The following is a 19,199-nucleotide window of genomic DNA, read 5'->3' as shown; positions in this document are numbered from 1 at the left end:
GTGGTACCACACAGAACACCAGGATGTATTATTAATAAGTCTGAGCGAAACAGCCAGCCAGCTGTGAGATCACAGGGAGAGAGAGACACTCAAGCACCATCTTCAATGAAAGGTTTGCTTTGGAGCTCTTTTCCTGAAATGAAAGCAAGGTAAACAATATTTGTTTGGAGACCATTCTTAAACCAACAGGAGATTTTGTAAACACCTCCAGACTGTTAAGCCAGGGGTGGGGGGGCACTGGGCAAGGCGGTGTGAAGGTTGTAGGAACAGCACCCTCTGTGCTCCTGGCAAAGGAAACAGGAGTTGTCTGCCCAGTGAGCAACGCTGGTCTTCTCCTGTCCCACTCCGTGCAATGAGAAGCGCCGCTCACTCCTGATGCAGTCCTGGACATGCTCGCTCCCAGGGCTGGCTGTTTCTTCCTCCCCACACCGCTCACACTCTTCGGAAGGAAGGATGCCACAGCGGCACACGACGGCTCCAGCAGAGACCACGTCATGGTTATGCGAGGCTGGGGCCAAAGGCACGTGCAGACTCGGTGCTCCATTTGCAGGCAGGCAACTGGCTGCTGCTGCTTTTGACACACCTGCAGAACTACTAACCTCCCAGAAGAGACTCCTGACAAAGCAAGGAAGTTCAGCCGGCCCTCTCTGGTCCCAGATGGGCAGACCAGTAAATACTCCTGTCTTTAGTCCATTGTATTTTCCTATAGATTTTTAAGCCTCCGTTGGAGAAGACTGAAATCTCCGTTTGAGTCCTCTGTTCAATGGTCAGATTGAATTCTCATTTCTCTCCCTCTTAACAACAATAAGAAGCCATTTTGCTGCTTGTTATTCTCTAACAAGATTGCAATAATTCTGTATAGCTCTCGGAAGACATGCATTTGCTCTTATAATGCTGGAATAAGTAGGGTCCAGAAAAAGATGAATTGTCTGAATTATCCTTGATCTTACTCAGAAAATGGCTTTCTATAGAATTTTAAGTGAAGGGAATGGAATCTCTGGTGAAAATAAGTTCAAGTCAGGTAGAATTAAAGGTTAAAGTTGATAGCAGTGTTAAGCTCATGTGTAAATATAGTTTAAATATCACAGTAGCAAGCCATGGATCTGTTAGACCAGTTCCTCATCCACAGCAAAGCCATACCATGCTTAAAAGAACAGGAAGTCTGAATATACATACATATATATATATACATATTTGTTAATGATGCCAAATGCATCAGAAACAACACATATATACTCAAATGAATGAAATTATTCATTTCAGCTGTTCTTTGTACTCAACATTTGCTTTTCATGAACATTTAAGTAATCCAATTACACCAGGACAAATGTTTGTAGAAAATGAACAACAGAAGTGTATGCTTGCAGTATTTGCAAGTTTCAGCTTCCATGTATGTCTCCAATTCTCATGTTCATCAGATTGGAAGAGAAAAAAAATACCATGTGGCTTAGCCAAGCAACCAAAACCATATCTCAAACTGGTCCCAGTTCAAAGCCAGGAAAGTTTTTACATAAATTTTTGGAAGCTCCAGGATGCAGTTAGCCCTAGTTGTTCATGCTTGTTCCAGAAATTTCAGGTGTTTTTCATGCAGAAAAATTGTCAGTAATTATCAGATGTATTATTCACTGTGAGTTCTCACTTCATTTTCCTCTTAAAGTACACTTCTGGGGAGGAATACAAGAGCAGTATGATCTGGGCAACAAACTCCTGTTCTCTAAGCAAGGAATCTTTCTTATGCTAATCATGTGGTATGCTGCATCCCACCACAGGTCTCAATTTGCAATTTATTCTTTTGCTGTGAACCTGTATGGGTTGTGAATGCCCACAGAGGACATCGTGGAACAGCTAACTTTCACATAACTACATGTTACATATTTATATGCACTGTCAAAATGGTGGGAAGATACAAAATTCAGTTTCACTGGAAACTAGCAGGCTGAGCTATTTATAAATAAGTGTCTTATTTTTGGTGCTCTTCAGAAAATGTGATGAACAGTGAGTGATGAGCAATTTATGTTGCTGATCATTTGTATCACAATAGAGCATTGCGGTCTTTTTCTGGAGTCAAGTCTCTGTTAATTTAGGATCTGTATTACCCTACAGTCGAAGACAGGACCTCAGAACAAAGACCAGGGGGCAAGATGAAGAAAGGATGAAAGAAGCAAGGCACAATGAAAATGGAAGAGAAGGTACAAAATGGTGTAGCTGAATAAAAATTGAGGGTTCCTAGGGATTCTGGGCATCAATATTCAAAACAGACCACTCACCCATCTCTCTTTCTCAAAAAAAGATCTCAGTATGAAGGAATCCTTTCCCACGAGTATTCTGCGCTGGAGGGTTTTCTATTTATACAATGAAAGATAACATTAAACAAAATGTGGAATGATGAATGTGAAATAAATACTGTTAGAAGAACTACGTGCTCTGAAGAGATCTTACGAGTCTAACAATGAAGAAAGCAGGTTTTCATTAACAAGTGTACTCTTGTTACCCTGTACTAAGTAAATAATTCATCCGTATAAAAGGATGATCATAAGGGTGGCTGGATAATGATCATTTTGCCTTCCTGGGGCTGACTGCTGATGCAGGATTCTTCATCAGAGGCCACAAGGGTATTGTTAACCACACTGGTCTATCCAACATGTTTCTATACCAATACATTTTACAAGAACTTTCAAAGACGTGATTAATAGGTGTTTCTTTCTCTCCAGAATCCCTGGGAAATTGACACTGATGCCATCTTTGATCACTGCCTCCCTATTTTTCACTCCAAGAAAAACACCCAGTTGAGCTGAGCCTGCCAGCTGCACTGATCAGACACATCTACTCACACCCTGAGCACGCCTGGAAGCCAGCGAGGGGAATACTGCTCCTCCCAACCTCTCCGTGCCCTTCAGACTCAAGCAGCAGCTGAGCTCCACTCTACCAAGTCTTCTGCACAGCTTAGCATCCCCTGCCTCATGAAAAACATAAATGAGGTATTTGAAGCTCTGCAGCAGACAACTTTATTGATGCCAGCGTGAGTTTGGCAGGAGCTGCCCCTCCGGGTGGCTTGCAGCAGCTATGGATCGCTGGCCTGCCACACCAGGCAGTGTAACTGGTTTTGCCAAACTGGGAACAAGGGGGGACGTGGGGATCTTAGGGCACCAAACTCCCTTGGGCACACCACTTTCTTCTGGGGTCCTGAGGCACCCCAGCCAGCATCACCAAGTGTCACCAGTGCCAGCTGCGTGCTGATGGATGAGTGAGGAGGAAGGAGAGACGAGAGGAGCAGAACCTTGCTTCACAGCCCTGCTTGGTTTTGTACTCAAAAAAAGCCCTTGGAAAATCCTGTCTCGCTATCACAGCAATGACATTCAAAGCTTTCATGTCCCAAAGCTGAAACCAAAAGCACCGATGTGTTTTGCTTTAACTGCTTACCTCTGTTTCCCTCAAGGCTGTTACTGGGCATGTATTTGTCCCATCAGAGCTCTACATTTCAGCACCTATCACACGCAATTTAAGCTGAGAAAGCCCAGACAAGTCACTCTGTTTCACCTTGTTGCTCTCCTTCTAATGCAGGAGCAAAACTCCATGCTATTAGCTAGAACAGCTCCAGTACACTCTACAGAGGGCAGCTATCAGCTCCAAGTTATGTCCAGATCTATTTTTCCCATGTTCTGATGCTTATGTCGAGTACAGTAAATTCTTAGAAACAACTGTTCTCCTACTAAGAGCTGTTTAACTGATATATGTATGAGTGAGCCTTACAAGCTGAGAAAGTGATAAATAATTATGCTTTCATCTAAAATAGCTCCAGAAAATTATCAAATTGTGAACTCATAATACTGACTTTTCATCTGGCTTGAAAAAAAAAAAGAAGAAAAGTTCTTTTTAAGCTGGTTTGAGTGAGTACGCTATTAAGATGAGTCTAATGTAACTGCTTTATCAGTAGCAACATTGTGAGAGCCTGGTGCATAATACAGCTGCTCTTTTTGGCTATTAATTGCAACGTCTAATAGTTCTTTCCTTGCATCAAATGCGAAGCTTCATTTTTAAAACCTCAGTTTTTGCTCAAAGATCGATCTCGTCTTTTAATTCTGTCTTAAGTTAGAAAGCCTAGTAAAATGTCTGATGAACAGCATGGGCAATCGTTTCCTTCACACTCTTAAAAAAGCTAAAAGTGGAATAGTACGCCTTTAGGGAAATGCTAAGAGTTTAAAATCTGCCTGTGCAGCATATCCATAGATTTTTATAATGCATTTCAAATACTTTCTACATTGTAAAATAGGCTTTGGAAGCTATCATCACAGATGAAAGCTGGTGAAGAAAAAGTAATAAAAATATTGTAGCAAGAAAAGGAAAATGGTGCCTGTTTCTGAATTTCCTGACATTTGATTTCTTCTCTATAACAGCACCAATCAAACGATCACAGTAATTTCCCCATTTGCTGTGCTTTAGTGGCAGCGGAGGGTGCACCTGTGCTCATGATCACTCTTTCTCCCCTCCTGTCCACCTCCACATCTGCAGCCAGGCAGATTCAGGTGACCGAAGTACTTGCGATAGAAGTTAATAAGCCAGCACACTGATGAGCAGATCCTTCCCACAGGGTGCCAAGTGGAAACCTTCCCCTCAGCTCCAGAGGACTCTCCCAGCTCCGCAGCTCATTGCAAGGGGGATGCCAAGCAGCTGTGTGCAGCCAAGGGGCTCAGCACCATCAGCCCGCTCGCTGGCCCTGCACACACACCCTACAGGGATGGATGGGGTGGCCAGTCATGGGGACAGCAGTGCTCACAGGCCCTCTGCTTACACCTGTAGGGTACATATATCCTATGTGCAAGCCAAAACCACATCCCAAGGCGAGCTGTGTGCCAACATCTGGTTCCAGCGCCCTCCACCAGTGGCAGGTAATGCTGTGTTTTGCTGCGGTTTGTGGTGTGCCCCGCTGCCAAGTCCCTTCTTAGTCTTGGCAGCTCTTGGTGTACTTGTCAATAATTGCCAAAAGTAACATTAGGAGCTTGATGTGACAGCTGCGAAACACTCGGGACCAGATCGTGGACTTGTTAGTCACACTGCTGAGGAGTCCCTTGCACAAATGGCTTTGCTCGAGTGTGACTCCCTTAATAAATGAATCATCTATCATTGCTGCCTACTCAAGCTTAAATCCCTCTCCCAGTTCTGCTGTTACTTCCACCATCTGCACATCCTCTCTCCATGGTGGTGAGAACCAGCCTGGCTTATCAATGGGATACTTGCAGAAATGGTCAGCCCATCAGGGCCAGATCAGATGTAAAGAACAGCCACTGACATCCAGCGATGCCATCCCACAGCCGCTGTGTCTGGACTTGCTCCCGGGTATTAGCAAGTCCTGTTTAGGCACCTACTGATCTGATGCTGCATGTGTTGGCATGAGCTTGCTCTGTCTCACAGCGATGTGACATGCTGGACCAGAAGACGCCTGACCCCCACGTGGCAAAGCTGTTGGCTCAGCAGTGCCCTGGGAGGTCCGTGTGACTTGTTCGGGAAGAATTACACAGTGGAGGCAACGGTCCCTAGCCAGGGAGCAACGCAGCCCTGCCAATTCAGCCCTGACATGGGAGAGATGCTTTGCTCTCTGCTTGGTGACCCCAGCGCCTGGTACAGTGATTTCATGTATAACTCAGTTCTCCTGCTTTTCTGCTTCTGGAGGCACAGAATTTAAGAGTCAGAGAAGGGCATCTCCTCCTTTGTTTCTCAGTTCAGTTTATTTTCACCTTATCTCCCCCGGTGTCACTTACACTTATGTCTATAGTTTTCTCACTGTGATTTCTTGTTTTCTTCCCTCTCTTTTCTGTGTCTCCTTTTAGCTATTCAGAATAAACTCTGCAAGTACTGGAATGGCAGTGAGATTTGGTGGGCCCTTTTGTTTGACTGAACTGAAAACACGGTCCTTCCCCTCTTTAAAAGCTCTTCACTCACATCTACAGAAACATGATTCTTCTTTGAAAGACAGATATGGAATGTGGAAAAAAACTACGCTTTTTCCAGTTTTTTTTTTTTAATCACAAGTATATAAATTCTAGCTGTGATATGCCTGGATTTCTTTCACATACAAAATTGCAAGGAAAGCCACGCAGAAAATGAATGGAACACACAAACTAAACATCTTATTTGATGAGCTTTCAATATTTCATTTGTTTAAATAATAAACAACCCATTAAACATACCCTGAATGAGAATGTTTATAAGTGGTCTTTGAATTTAATTGTGAGCATCAAATTGAATAATATACAGCATGGCAAGATACTTGGCTATTTGCTAATTTTCGCAGGTTACTTAGGTCTGCTACAAATTTTAGTGGAAATATGAGGTGCTTACATTTTTTTGGACAAATTCTCGAGGGAATTTATACTGAACACCCTAACTTACATTTGTCTGTTTGCTGCTGTAACTTTTGTATTCATATAGTATCTACTAGTATCTACTATCTCAGCCAATATTTAATTTTTACTTAGTGAATACCACTAAGTTTGGTGTTTCTTCTGACAACAGCTGTCATTCAGTAAAATAATAATTAATAGTTTAACCCTGCCATATTTTTTTCACTCATTATCAACATGTGTTTGTCCAGTATGTTATAAAAGACCTCTTCTAGGCTATGCAATGAGGAAGACATCATTTTGCGAATACCTAGAAGCGCAAAAACACAAAAGAAAACATCATGGATGTTATTGAATCCGATGTTAACTTTTTTTTTTTTTCCCCATCAGAAAAGCTGCACAAGATGAGGAATGAGAAAATCTTGTTACTAGCCTGCTTGTGTATTTTCTCCAAGATCTACTACCATATAATGAGTACAGCAAGGAAGGGGACTAACAGACAAATGTACATCAGGCTACAAGGCAGGTATCTTTGCTTCTGAGTTTTTGTATGAATTCAGTGTATTTTCTTTCAGTTTATATAATAAATGTCTACTGGTACAGTATTCAACTAAGAGGATCATCTTTCCTCCACCTCCTTTCCAAATTGTAACACTTAACCCTCAAATTGTAACACTTAATCTCCCTTTTCAAATGAAATTAATATAACTGAAACTGCAACAGAGCTTATGAAGTTGAGTACGTGATTTGATAAAACTTGACAGAACTAGATGCACTTCAAGAACAAAGTGATCATTGACATAATTTTATCAAAAGATTCACAAAGTCAGATACCCTAAATAATTACAGACATGGCGCACATTCTGAATCTGGGTAGTCAATCCTTGCTGTATTTGAGACATTTTGCTCATGGCTGAGCTGAAGCCACTCGAACAGAGAATCTCTGGAGTATGTATTTCAAACAATCCTGCACTATCCAGTTTCTAGTGTCTCAGATCAGTATGTTGCCCCCAACTCAGAAATACGCAGACATGCAAACTGAGGCATGACTAACATTTCCTTAAATAATAATTGCCAGGAAAAAGTGTACAGAAAATTATTGATAGTGAACAATGCTATGATTGGTGGTTGACCAAACCAAGCCTCACAACTTGTGTTACAAACTACGAGTATTAGAAAATAAGAACACCTTTACACTACCATAGGTGTTTAAGGCACTTAGGTGAGTTTAAGAAGGCTGCTGAAATATTTTACCACAACTTAGGTGATAAGGAATACTAAATGAGCTTCTAGCATTACAAAGAGCTTCAAGTCTTAAACTAACATGTTTGTAAACACTTTTCCAACTCATGATATTGCTCCTCCATAACAAAACAGCTGACAAAATGACATAATCTTGCAACTCAAAGTTTTGTATACGTTTATCTTATGCCATGCTAAAATACTGTAAGCTGCAAGACACCCCTATTTTAGAAGCCCAATGGTAGGATGGCAAATTCAGTGGGTTTCTGAGGGGCTTTATTCTAATGAGAGGGGTAGGAAATAGTACCGAAAGGTCAGATTTGGAAAAGTTCACCCCAGCAGAGTACTGAGTACTCAGAGAGTACAGCAGAGTACTCCTTCTATCTCAATGGGATGTTAGAATTAAGGATCCAGAGGAGAGAACTCTCACCACTTTCCTGCATTCCAAAAAAACGATCCTTTGCAAACACAATGAACTGAATCCTCCTCATATAATGTAAGCAGAATAAAGAAGGTAGTTCTTTATTTTCTTTCCATTGTCCCATATTTCTGTGTATGCAAAGCTTCTTTACAGACAAACTGTTCTTAAGAAAGTCACCACAGGTAGGTAGGCTGCAATTTTCAGTTTTAGTCAAGAACTGAAACAAATGGATGTCCTCTAACAGAATTTCAAACAATGCTTATTATGACAGTTTTGCGGACAGGTAAGGATGACCCTGGGGTATCGGGTGTACAACAGGTGGAGAAAACAGACCCTGAGCTAAGGCACTGAACAAGGAAAAAACCCTCAAAATACATTAGGTGCCAATACAACTTCTGAATGTTATGCCAACATCACTTTCAGAAAACTTCAGTGCTTTCTGATCATAGACCAGAACATAAACAAGAACTCCTTTGCCTTCAACACACATCATTTGTCAACTTCAAGGTAACAGACAAATTGGCTTCAGCCAACAACCCAGTGAACCATCAAAACTCTGCTCATCTTACAGCCCGTGATGCTCAACACAGACCAGGACCACGAGCAAAACCATTCTCAGAGTAACAACGCGGTAACTATGTAAAATACTGGGAAGAAGAGCACGTCAGAGGCAGGAGATGGCAGCAGTTAGCAGGTACCTGAGTTCACCTTGATTCTGAAATGGGATCAGTGAGCAAGCATTGCATTGCTGCATTTCAGCAGAAGACTGTTGCAATGAGGAGATCTCACATGACACCAGGACAACGATGTTGCTAGCAAAACGTGAGTTACACCTCTAAATTTGTGTTTAAAGAATTTATGACTCTAGGAGAACTGACTACAGGCAAACTGTAGTTTTATATTAGGTGACAATAGAAAAAGACTCTTGCTTTATAGCAGAACTGTAGCCTAAATTGTGCAAGTTTCAAAAGGAGCACTACAGCAGAACTGCAGAGAGACCTTTATTTGAAGAGGAATGGCCTTTCAATTTCCATCCTTTTTTCCTTTTCTTCCCCCAAGAACATCTCTCACAAACCCTCCTCAAGTGCTCAACAGTTGTGTGCCATGCTATTTATGCAGTGAGGTGAGGAGGGCTGATCACAGAGAAAGACTGAACACATATTGTTCCTTTATACAGTAGCTAGTACAAATTCCGATATGTGGACCAAGTCAAATCAGCAATGATAGATTGAACTACCAGAGGCTGCAGTTAGACAGATGTTTTGCAGTATCCCCTGGACAATGAGATTTTAATTTAATTTAATTTAATTTAATTTAATTTAATTTATTTTTATTCATTTTATTTTATTTTTTATTCTATTTATTTTTTGCCAATCAGAAAGAGTTTTCTATAAAAGTGAAACCCTGTCTTGAAGGAGGAAGAAAACTGACTCTGAGCTATTAGTTGGAGAGAAGCTTTTCCCCATCCCCACTCCCTTTTTCTTTTCAAAAGAAAATTTAATCTTCTCCTGGTTTCAGTTAGGACAGAGTTAATTTTCCTCCTAGTAGCTGGTAGGGTGCTATGTTTTGGATTAGGATGAGAAGAGCGCTGATAACATGCTGATGTTTTAATTGTTGCAGAGCAGTGTTTACACCAGGCCAAGGACTTCTCAGCTTCTCGCTCTGTCCTGCCAGCGAGCAGGCTGGGGGTGCAGCAGGAGCTGGGAGGGGACAGACCCAGGACAGCTGACCCAAACTGGCCAAAGGGGTATTCCATACCATCCGACGTCATGCTAAACAATATATAGGGGTGGCTGGCCGGGGTGGGGGGCCGGCTGCTCGGGGATAGGCTGGGCATCGGTCAGCGGGTGGTGAGCAATTGCATTGTGCATCACTTGTTTCTTACACATTATTATTATTATTATTATTATTATTATTATTATTATTATTATTTTCCTGTCTTAATAAACTGTCTTTATCTCAACTCACAGGCTTCACTTTCCCGTTTCTCTCCCCCATCCCAGAGAGGGAGGGGGGAGGGTGAGCGAATGGCTGTGTGGTGTTCAGCTGCCAGCCGGGTTAAACCACAACAAATCTCTTTAAAAAAAACACAACTGAACAAACAAAAAATCAGATGTTAATGGTGAGTTTCTTTTAAAGCCTCTATTCTGAGCATGAGCTTCCTACTTTACCAGAAGATTCACCGTTTAACCTAAAACTCTGATTTGATTTATGTATTCTTTTGACCCTCCCTGAAGTCATAGCAGTGATCAGCAGTGCTGGCAATTCCAGTTACTCAGGAAACCAGATAAAGCATGGATGGGCAATGCAGGAACTAAGATGATTCAGATTTATTTTGCTCTGTTTTGTTGCTCTGAGAAGACTCCTTTTAATGTTAAAAGACATCAGAGCTACTGATTTATCTGAAGCACACTAAAAATACTCCATTAGTTCTGAAGTTTGGAAAATGCTGCTGCAAACATTATCTCCCTTGTGTTTCTGATACCATCTCCTGTAAAATAGAAATTATAGGTTATATATGGACTATCCTTCCCAAACTCTTGGCTCTGTACTAGAAGTGATATCCCTGTATCTCCTTATGGTTCATGTTCCCTATCTCTTTTCCCTGTTCCATTTCTGGGAAAATTATTAATGACACTGGCAGTCTTGGAATGAAAAAATGAAGTGTACTTCTTCCTTCAAACACATGTAAGATGACAAGCCTTGCCTCAATGACATCAGTGCTCATGAGCTGCTGTCTCCAAAATAATGATCTGTCAAAGCTTCAGTGCAATCTGCATTCGTGTAAGTAGTAAGGAAATCCAGCGGTTTTTTGCTTACTGAATGATGGTGATAAATTGTTACTTTTGCTTACTGAGAGTGTGAAAATTTACGGGAGTGACAGTAAACTCAGAAAAGAAAACAGCTTTTTTCAGGTCACAACAGTGTCTGGATTTACTGTCTGTATATGTTAGTCACTAAATCACATATACAAATCAAAAAAAAAAAAAAGTCACATTTTACTCTGCATAGCATCCCTTGAAGCTGTTTGTGTGTTTTGACACAAACAACCCTGAGCCTTCAGCAAAAGCTGTTGCCTGTGACAGGACAAGCCCTGTATCTCTGTGATGGCTGTTGCCATGTGATCGTTAATTGTTGTGCAGGAACACTGCAAGCTTTTTTATCCCCTTAACTTCAGAAGGGTGGAATTGAATCAGAAACATAAGTTTAAGGATGCTCGAGCACAGCATTCGAAAGCACTAGGCATCCAGCTTACTTCAGATGTCTACTTTTGACATTTTTGACCATGGATCTCCTCTTGATGTTATACTTCTGAAGTGTCGATTGTAATGGAGGCAACAGCCAGTAGCATTAAAACTTATTTCATTTCTAGAAACTGATCTTCCTTTTCAAGTACTGCTTTTTGCCATTTACAGAAGATCTACTCAAAGAGCAAAGTGCTTTTCAATTACAATGAGTATTTGCTTATTATAAACTTCTCTATGAAGTAGTAAGACTGTTAGCACTCAGCAGCAGCACAGGTGTCATATTTGTACACTTCCATCATGGCACAACATGGAAAATGAGATCTTGTTTGTTGCTACTGTAAAATCATCCTAACAAAATCTTGGAATAAGAGTGAGGATTGGCTGCTAGGACACTGCCCACCAGATGTAATGTTTGATAGCACATCTGTGATGCTCCTGAAGGAAAAGCTCTTCAAGGGCAAATGTGTGGGGGGTTTGCTGCCAGCGACCTGCAGGGAGGGAGGCTCCATGCAGGCCGCTGCATCCCACCTCAGAAGTAAAGTTAGCCCCTAGCTCTCAGGCTTCTCGCCTCTGAAAATAATGTCTACTCAGACCATTTATGAGCAAAATCTGCCACGGTGACACTGCTGACTGCCCCCTCTAGCACTGCTACAGGTGGTCGGCCTGTGGCCCTAGGCCTGCGGAGCAGGAAGGTGGGAGGCCTGGGGGATGTCTGCTTCACACCACTACTAGTGTGAGACAGAGCGACAAAATCCTGGGGTGCAGCAGGCAGTAAGGCATCGGGGGCTTCTATGGCCAACCTTGCCAGGTCCCTGGGACCGGGATGGTGTTGGAAATCCCATAACTGTGGGAAGTGTGTGAGGGAAGGCCTCCAGAGTTGGCCTAAAATGGTGTATACTACATGAGGGTATGAAACAAAGTGTTCAGAGAGATGTTCAGCCTCTCCAAGCCAATTTTGGAGATTAATAGGCTTGTATTACCTGCTGGTCTTTGAATAAGGCTGAGATTTTTTTAAATCCACAAAGCCTTGAAGAGTGATTTTTTTAGCTCATCTGAAAAAAAATGAATCTATTCAGCACTTAAGCACAGGTTTAATGTCTGGCATTGGTTTCATTGCCATTGAAGACTGACATTTAAACATCTGCTTATGAACAAAGTCCTGATTTGAACAGATTTATCCAGTGAAGACCTCCATGACAATGAGCACTCGCCTCCCCAGTGAGAATAACGTTGAAGTTAAGTAGGAACCTTGGAGCTTGTGGAAAGGAACAATGTCTATAACCCTGCACTGAATGTGTCTTTTGTGTCCTCAGGCAGCTTCAGATGAACTCAGACCCATCTGGCATGGAACACAAAGTATTTCTGATTTTAACAGAGCAAGGAGATGCTGGGTTCGGGCTCTGGTCTTAGGAAGCTTTGGCTGTTGACTCAGGTACAACTCAGAGTGTAACTGAAAGGTTGGTAGATTTAACCAAGGTAACTTGGGCGCTACATGCACCAAACATGCAGCAGTCACAGCAGTTGGTGGCATTGATTACCCCTGAGTTGGTGCAAAAATCTGCAGAGAAACTCAAATTACCTTCTTTTTTTGCTGGGCTAGAGAAAACTAGCTGAGTTTAGACCAGCACACAGTGGCGGAACCTTCAATTACAGACTAGCACTTCTTTTCCCACCTTTTCTGTCACCACCTAACACAAGAAATATAGAAGATACATATCCAGGCTACGTTTTTTGTATTTTGCAAAGCAAATTCAGTTGGTAATCTTTTTTTCTGATTACATTTTGAGCGCAAAGTTGAGCTATGTCTTTTTATATAAAGCAATTGTTTCTCCTGGCTACTCAAATGGCAGCTTCTGCCATTTTACTCGCAACTTCCCTTGCATGGGCGACACGGATGAGAGCATTTTCCTCCTACTCTTTTGCCAGAACACGATTTCTGGCATGAAACCCACACTGGCAACATACTGAGCTGTTATCTTTTTCCAGAGTGTGCAACATTAAGATGCTGTCTCTGCACGATAGAAAGTTTAGCTCCCCTCAGATACTACTATTATTTGTGCCTAGGACAGTCAAGCACGGTGACTTTCTTTGCTACAACTTTAGCTACATGATCAAACAGACACAGTCAGAGTTTAGTTTCTACTATTTTATCTGGACAATTCAGCGCTCCAAAAACCAGATCTAGCGGAAATGCATGAACTGAAAGTAAGGAAAAAAAATGCTAAAGCTTTAGACATCTCAATGAAAAGTCAAGTTACGGTGAACAACTTCCCTGAAATCAGTCACCTGCTGAACGATCGACACTACCCCACATCAACAGCGCACAGCATTCAGACCAGCAACAAATAGGCATCCTGGACGTTCATTTCAACCTTTTTTTTGCCATTTATTTTGGCTCACAACCTTCTTCTGGTCCGGGAAGCTTCTCCAACGGACAAGCCGAGGACCTCCAGAGAAGCCCCTTCCCACCAGGCAGTGGTGGAGCGCGGGAGCCCGCCTCCTCCTCTCAGGCCCGCAACTCAGCGCGGGCTGAGCTGTCACCGCCGGGTCCCTCTCCCGTGCAAGCTGGGGGATGCTCGCTCGTCCCCCGCCGCCCCGGGGCTCCCAGCCGGGGTGCAGAAGCGTGGTTCCCCGCAGACACCAGGCGGGACCCGCTCCCTGCCGCTCCCCACGCCGCCCGCAGCCCACCACCCCGGCGCTGCGGGGGCTCGGCGCTGCCCTCTCGCCGTGCAAGGGGGACCCGTCTCCCCCATGCGCCCCCTCCCCAGCTCCTTACCGGGCTCCGCCGGGGGAACTCGCCGAGCACGATGCTGACCACGGGGATGCGCAGCGCCGCCGAGACGAAGTCGAGTTCCAGCATCTCCCCGCGGCTCTGCGGGAAGGCGAGGATGGCGGAGACCCCCTGCACCACCACGGTGTGGCAGAGGCTCTGCAGGAAGGACACGGGGTCGTTGCTCCACGAGGCGCTGGGGGAAGAGAAGGGGAAGAGGGGCAGGTCGCCCAGCCCCGCCTCGATCGCCATCACCACCTCCAGGGACAGGTTGTAGGGCAGCAGCCCGGACACGCCGTTCAGGTTCGCCACGGCCAGCAGCAGCGCGTCCCGCGGGGAGGGCGCGGGGGGCGTCCGCATCTCACCGCCGCCCCCCGGCCGCCGGCCCCTGGACCCCGCCGGGACCCCCCACTCGGGGCCACCGCCTCCTTCCGCCGCCCCCTCCCGGGGCCAAGCGTCGGGGGCCAAGCGGGGCTGCAGGTGGGTGGCCCCCACCCTGACGGTGTGCCCGATGCGCCGCAGGATCTGGCAGGGCTGCGGGTGGGACGCGGAGCCCGGCACCGCCGCCAGCACCAGGGCGCAGGGCGGCAGCAGCAGCAGGCACGCCCGGACCACGACACCCCACACCCCCGGCCCCTGCATGGCCCGGAGACCCCCGCCACGACCCCCGCCGCTACCACCGGCCCCGGCGCCGTCCCGTCCCGCATCAGCCGCCCCGCGGCCGGCCGGCAGCGGCATCAGCCGCGGCGGGCGGACCCCGCACAGAGCCGCCCCCGCCGCCGCCCATGGAGCCCCGCTATCACCGCGCCCCCTCCCCGGGGACGGAGGAGGAGGGGTCTCAGCCCCCGGACCGCCCCTCGCGGACCCCTGGCTACAACAGGGAGCACCCCCACACGGTGCAGTTGTCGTCCCCCCCCCCCCCCCACGTGCAGACCCCCTCCCCTAGGTGCAGCCCCCTCCCCAAGGTGCAGCACCCCCCCAAAGTGCAGCCCCCCCCCCTCTTCCCAAGACGCAGCACCCTCCCCAAGCTGCAGCCCCCCCCCCCCCCGGCTCCCCTTTCTCCGCAGCTTCCCCCCCCCCCCCCCCCCGCCCCCTGCCCGGCTCCGGGAAAAGTTGGGGCTGCCGGGCGGCGGTCGCTGGGCTGCGCTGCGCTCCCACCGGGAGGGACGGCGAGCGGCGGCCCCGCGCCGGCTCCTCCCCGGGCAGCCGGGACTTGTAGTCGCCACCGCCCCCGCCGGCCGGGTGCCGCCCGCCCCACCGGGGAGGAAGGAGGGGGCTAACGGGGATGCGCCCGCTCCCTTCCCCGGGGGCGCGTCCCGGGACAGCCCCGACGGATGACCCCGACGGGGGGTTTCGGCCGGGACTGCCCGCCCGCAAGAGCCGGAGGGGGGGTCTGGAGGAGAGGGTGGGGGGCGCAGAGAGGGGCCCCGCGGCTGTGCGGACCCCCTCGGCCCCTCTGCGGTGGGTGCTGAGCTGGGTGCTGAGCTGGGTGCCTTCTTGGTGCAGCCACCGCTTCGCGGGGAGCCGCTCCTCGGCGTGTGCGAGCCGCAAACGCTTTCTAAAATCGCGTCTGTGACTGAGAGCGCTTCTCCCGAGGGAAAACGGGGCAGAGAGGGGACAGGCGCGACGGTGTCCGGGGCTGTGCAAAGTCCCCGCCGCGTCTCGTGCTGGTGATTTGCCCTAATCCCAGACAGGGTCGGGAGCCGCGCTAACACCCGGTTTAATGCTCTGGCCGGGGCACTAGAGCTCTCTGAGCTTATTTCTGCGCTCCGCGATTCGTCTCCAGGACCGGCACCCTGTGCCCCAGCCACCTTGTGCACTAAAGGGGCGATAACCTCGGCGGCACGGCGCACCGACCCGGGGACACCCGGAGCCCGAACCTCCTTTGTACCTCTGACAGTCCTGGCATCCTTCCCTGGCTGGTTCAGCGCTGCGGGCTCCTGTGCGGAAGGACAGACGGAGACCTTCGCTTCTGGAGCAGTCAGGAATCTTTGTTTAACTCCTGCACAAGCAGCTCACCTTGCCCTAGTGCTGGCCTTGCTCTCTAATGTAAAGATCTCCTCTCCTTTGGACGTTAACCTTCCTCTGCCTTTCTTTGAGATTTATCCTCGGAGGTATTTATGAAGTAACATCATATGCTCCCTTTCTTTCTTCCTTTTTCTTTTTTTTTTTTTTTAATTTGGCGTACACAGAATCCGTGTAGCAGGAGACACTTATTCACGCTCTAAAGATGTAGTCACTACCCTCTGACAGCTCTGTAGGGCATGTTTTCTGAGCTAAATTCATCTTTTGTGAGGGGAGCTCACCGGTGGTGTACACAGTATTCAGAGTGAGGTCTTACCAAGGTCTTGTACAACCCTGCTGATATTTCTCATCTCTATAAAATGGTTTCACCTCCGATGTCCTTAGGTCCATCATGTTACCGCTGTTTCACACCTGTGTGCATTACCATTGTCCAACTGACCTGCAAAGCCAGAACTTCCTTCACACTGCACCTCCAGATTCACACGTGGCTCTTGGTGGTGGTCCCTCAGTAGCAAACTGCAAATGGCAGAGTGGTGGTGTGTATGCCAAGACCGAATGCACTGCCTGCTGTGTGAAGAAGTGAGATAATACTGTGATTAAGGCATGAGTTAATAATGTTTTTTGTTTGTTTGTTTTCCCTTTTCTTCCTTTTTCTTGTAGCCTTAGAATCACATCTTTTTCTTGGCATGTTTATCTTTGATCAGCCATGGTTCCACCTGTACCTTTTCCTCATTGTTTTTGAAGGAGTGGATCATATTAACGGAAGTATTCAAAGTCTCCTCCCTTAGCAATAAATAATTATTGGCTGGGAGAACTAGCTTTGAATATAGAAGGTTTCACACAGTGCAGAGAAAAATGGGTTTCTTTTCCCAGAGACACAAGAGCTAGATTTCAGGTGGTAAGCATGAGCTCATGTGAGCTCTGTACAGCTCCAGAGGAGTTTTCTGTGTTTGCATCTTTTTTCTCAGGCTTGGAAAAAACTGATAAGCATATAATTTCTCTGCTGTGCAATTAAGTAATGACTTTTCTTTGGGATTTTCATCGGGACTAGTCATGAAATACTGGCTCCACTGTGAGAGAGGGTACTTTTGTCAACCACAGGTAGAACCAGCATCTTGGAGACCCTGTGACTTCTAGCCTAATATTTAGAGTAACAAGGTCTATAACACTACTACAAGCTTTACATAAGTATCTAGGTTTCAGAAGTACACAGCCTCAAGCTTGGTTATTGGATAAAATATATTAAAATTTTTATAAGGAACAATAAGTCTTGTGTGTCTTAACAGACAGCCTAAACTGTCAGTTATCTAAAACTTCATTATAGGAGCGGCTCCTTGTATGGCTTTAGGGCACAGGTTGCACCAGTCAGAAAAAAATAATAAAAAAAAGCTTTCAGAGAATGTAATCAAGCTGATTACTGAAAAAGCTCTGAAAATTACAGAAGAATTCAATTGAGAAAGGGAAATCAGTATCTCCATTTTGTTTGTTTGTTTGTGGATTATCTATGAGCAGATTGTAATTTCTGCTCTTTTTGGTGATCATGCAGTCCCAGTCTTGGGACTACTGCTGTAGATAATTCCTGGTTTGGAGCTCATTTTTGAGCAATTCATAGCAAGTGGTCACAGGCAGAAACCTGAACTGTGTGGAAAGGGGAAACTCTGCAGGTGATACAAGAATTTTGACTTGAAAGACTCCAGTGCTTTACAGATTGATTATCTATAGCAACAAATTATGAATTGCTTTTCTTTGCATATTTTTTTTTTAATTTCACTCAAATATATTTCTGTTAATAAAGTGTTCCACAATACCCTTGATATACCAAAGCACAGGCTTTAATTAAGAAGACACTTAAACCCTAAGTGCTGTTCTGTGAGAATCTGGAATATTTATAGAAAGTGGTCTGAGAAAGGATGTAAACCTCACCAAAGTGTATACATGCAACATTTGGAAGATTGTGTAATCAATTTATTTGCATAAATGTGCATGTGGAAAAGAGGCACATTTTGTTTGGATTAATAAATAAATTTGAGACTGCTGTGAGTCAACTGCACTCTGCTTTGTAGCAGCACTGCAGTCCCTCTTCCAAGGCAGAATGAATTTTTAAATTTTAACAGATTATTGTTTGTTTTTTTCATCTTTGGTCCAAGGACTGGCTGCCTTCTACTTTCCCCTTTCTCATGGGGGCTGCTGCAGCAAGAGCATCTTCTCTGCTCTTCCTTCTGTGCCAGTCAGTCAGCTGAAATAAGACCAGGCAGCTTGGTGCAGGCGGATGGACCTTCTGGGGATCAGCTGTCCTCTCGGGTAACCACAAGCAGAGCAATGCTGGTGGCATTGGCTGCTGGGGACAGTGACCACAGAAAGCGTTCAGCCTCTGTCGGTGGCTGAGCCTTGCCCTTAAAGCTGGGGAAAACCCTTCAGCAATGAAAAATGCACTGGGGAGATGAGATTAAAATCACCACTCATGTTCCTCTTGCTGCTCTTTCCGCTTGCTTGACATGTGATTTCTATGAAGGAGAGTTAGTTTGTGTCCTGGGATGCTGAACGATTTTCCTGTTTGTGTCGCGGCGTCCTCCTGCAAGGGCTGGCTCCTCCGAGCAACTTGGTTCGCTTGGAAGCAGGTTGTGCTGTCCTCCCATTCTAATCTGTGTTTTTCTGCTTCCCTTGCTCCACAGGGGAGGCTGCCTGGGCTTGACAGAGCATGATAGGCAGTTGCTTAAGCTCATGTTCATCTGTCCCTTTTTTAGCCACTCAGATTTTTTAAAAATGCCTGAGTCACTAGCTGAGATGCAGGGTGTCAGGCACTGTCTCTTTAGCCCTGGATAGGGGTGAGGGATTTATTATCAGTCAGCCTGCAATGAAATTCTTTTCCCTTTTTGCTTTCCAATGATGATAACCATCACTGAAAAATGAGAATTAGGGAAAAGCGCTGGAACACTGCTTAGAGCACTGGCACAGGCTGCCCAGAGGCTGTGGAGTCTCCTCCTTGGAGATCTCCGAAACCCACCTGGACGTGGTCCTGAGCAGTCTGCTCTGGGTGGCCCTGATGGAGCAGGGGTTGGACCAGATGGACCCAGAGGTCCCTGCCAGCCTCAACCCTTCTGTGATTCTGTGAAAAATAAAGCATTCAGGTAAAATTTACTTTTCCACGCACAAAG

General features: G+C 45.9%; 1 protein-coding gene across 1 annotated transcript in view; it reads right to left on the bottom strand.

Moving 5' to 3' along the window:
* The window catches only part of GRIN3A (glutamate ionotropic receptor NMDA type subunit 3A), a 78,988-nt gene extending 64,065 nt beyond the window's left edge, over positions 1-14,923 (bottom strand). Inside the window, exon 1 of the mRNA XM_083818569.1 lies at positions 14,026-14,923. Within this exon, the coding sequence (XP_083674695.1) occupies positions 14,026-14,757 (732 nt within the window). The 5' untranslated portion in view covers positions 14,758-14,923. The remainder of the gene's footprint in view (positions 1-14,025) is intronic.
* Positions 14,924-19,199: the final 4,276 nt, after the last annotated feature.

Source organism: Anser anser (genome assembly GCF_964211835.1).
Source record: "Anser anser genome assembly, chromosome: Z".
NCBI classification, from domain to species: domain Eukaryota; kingdom Metazoa; phylum Chordata; class Aves; order Anseriformes; family Anatidae; genus Anser; species Anser anser.
This window is presented reverse-complemented; position numbering and strand designations above follow the sequence as displayed.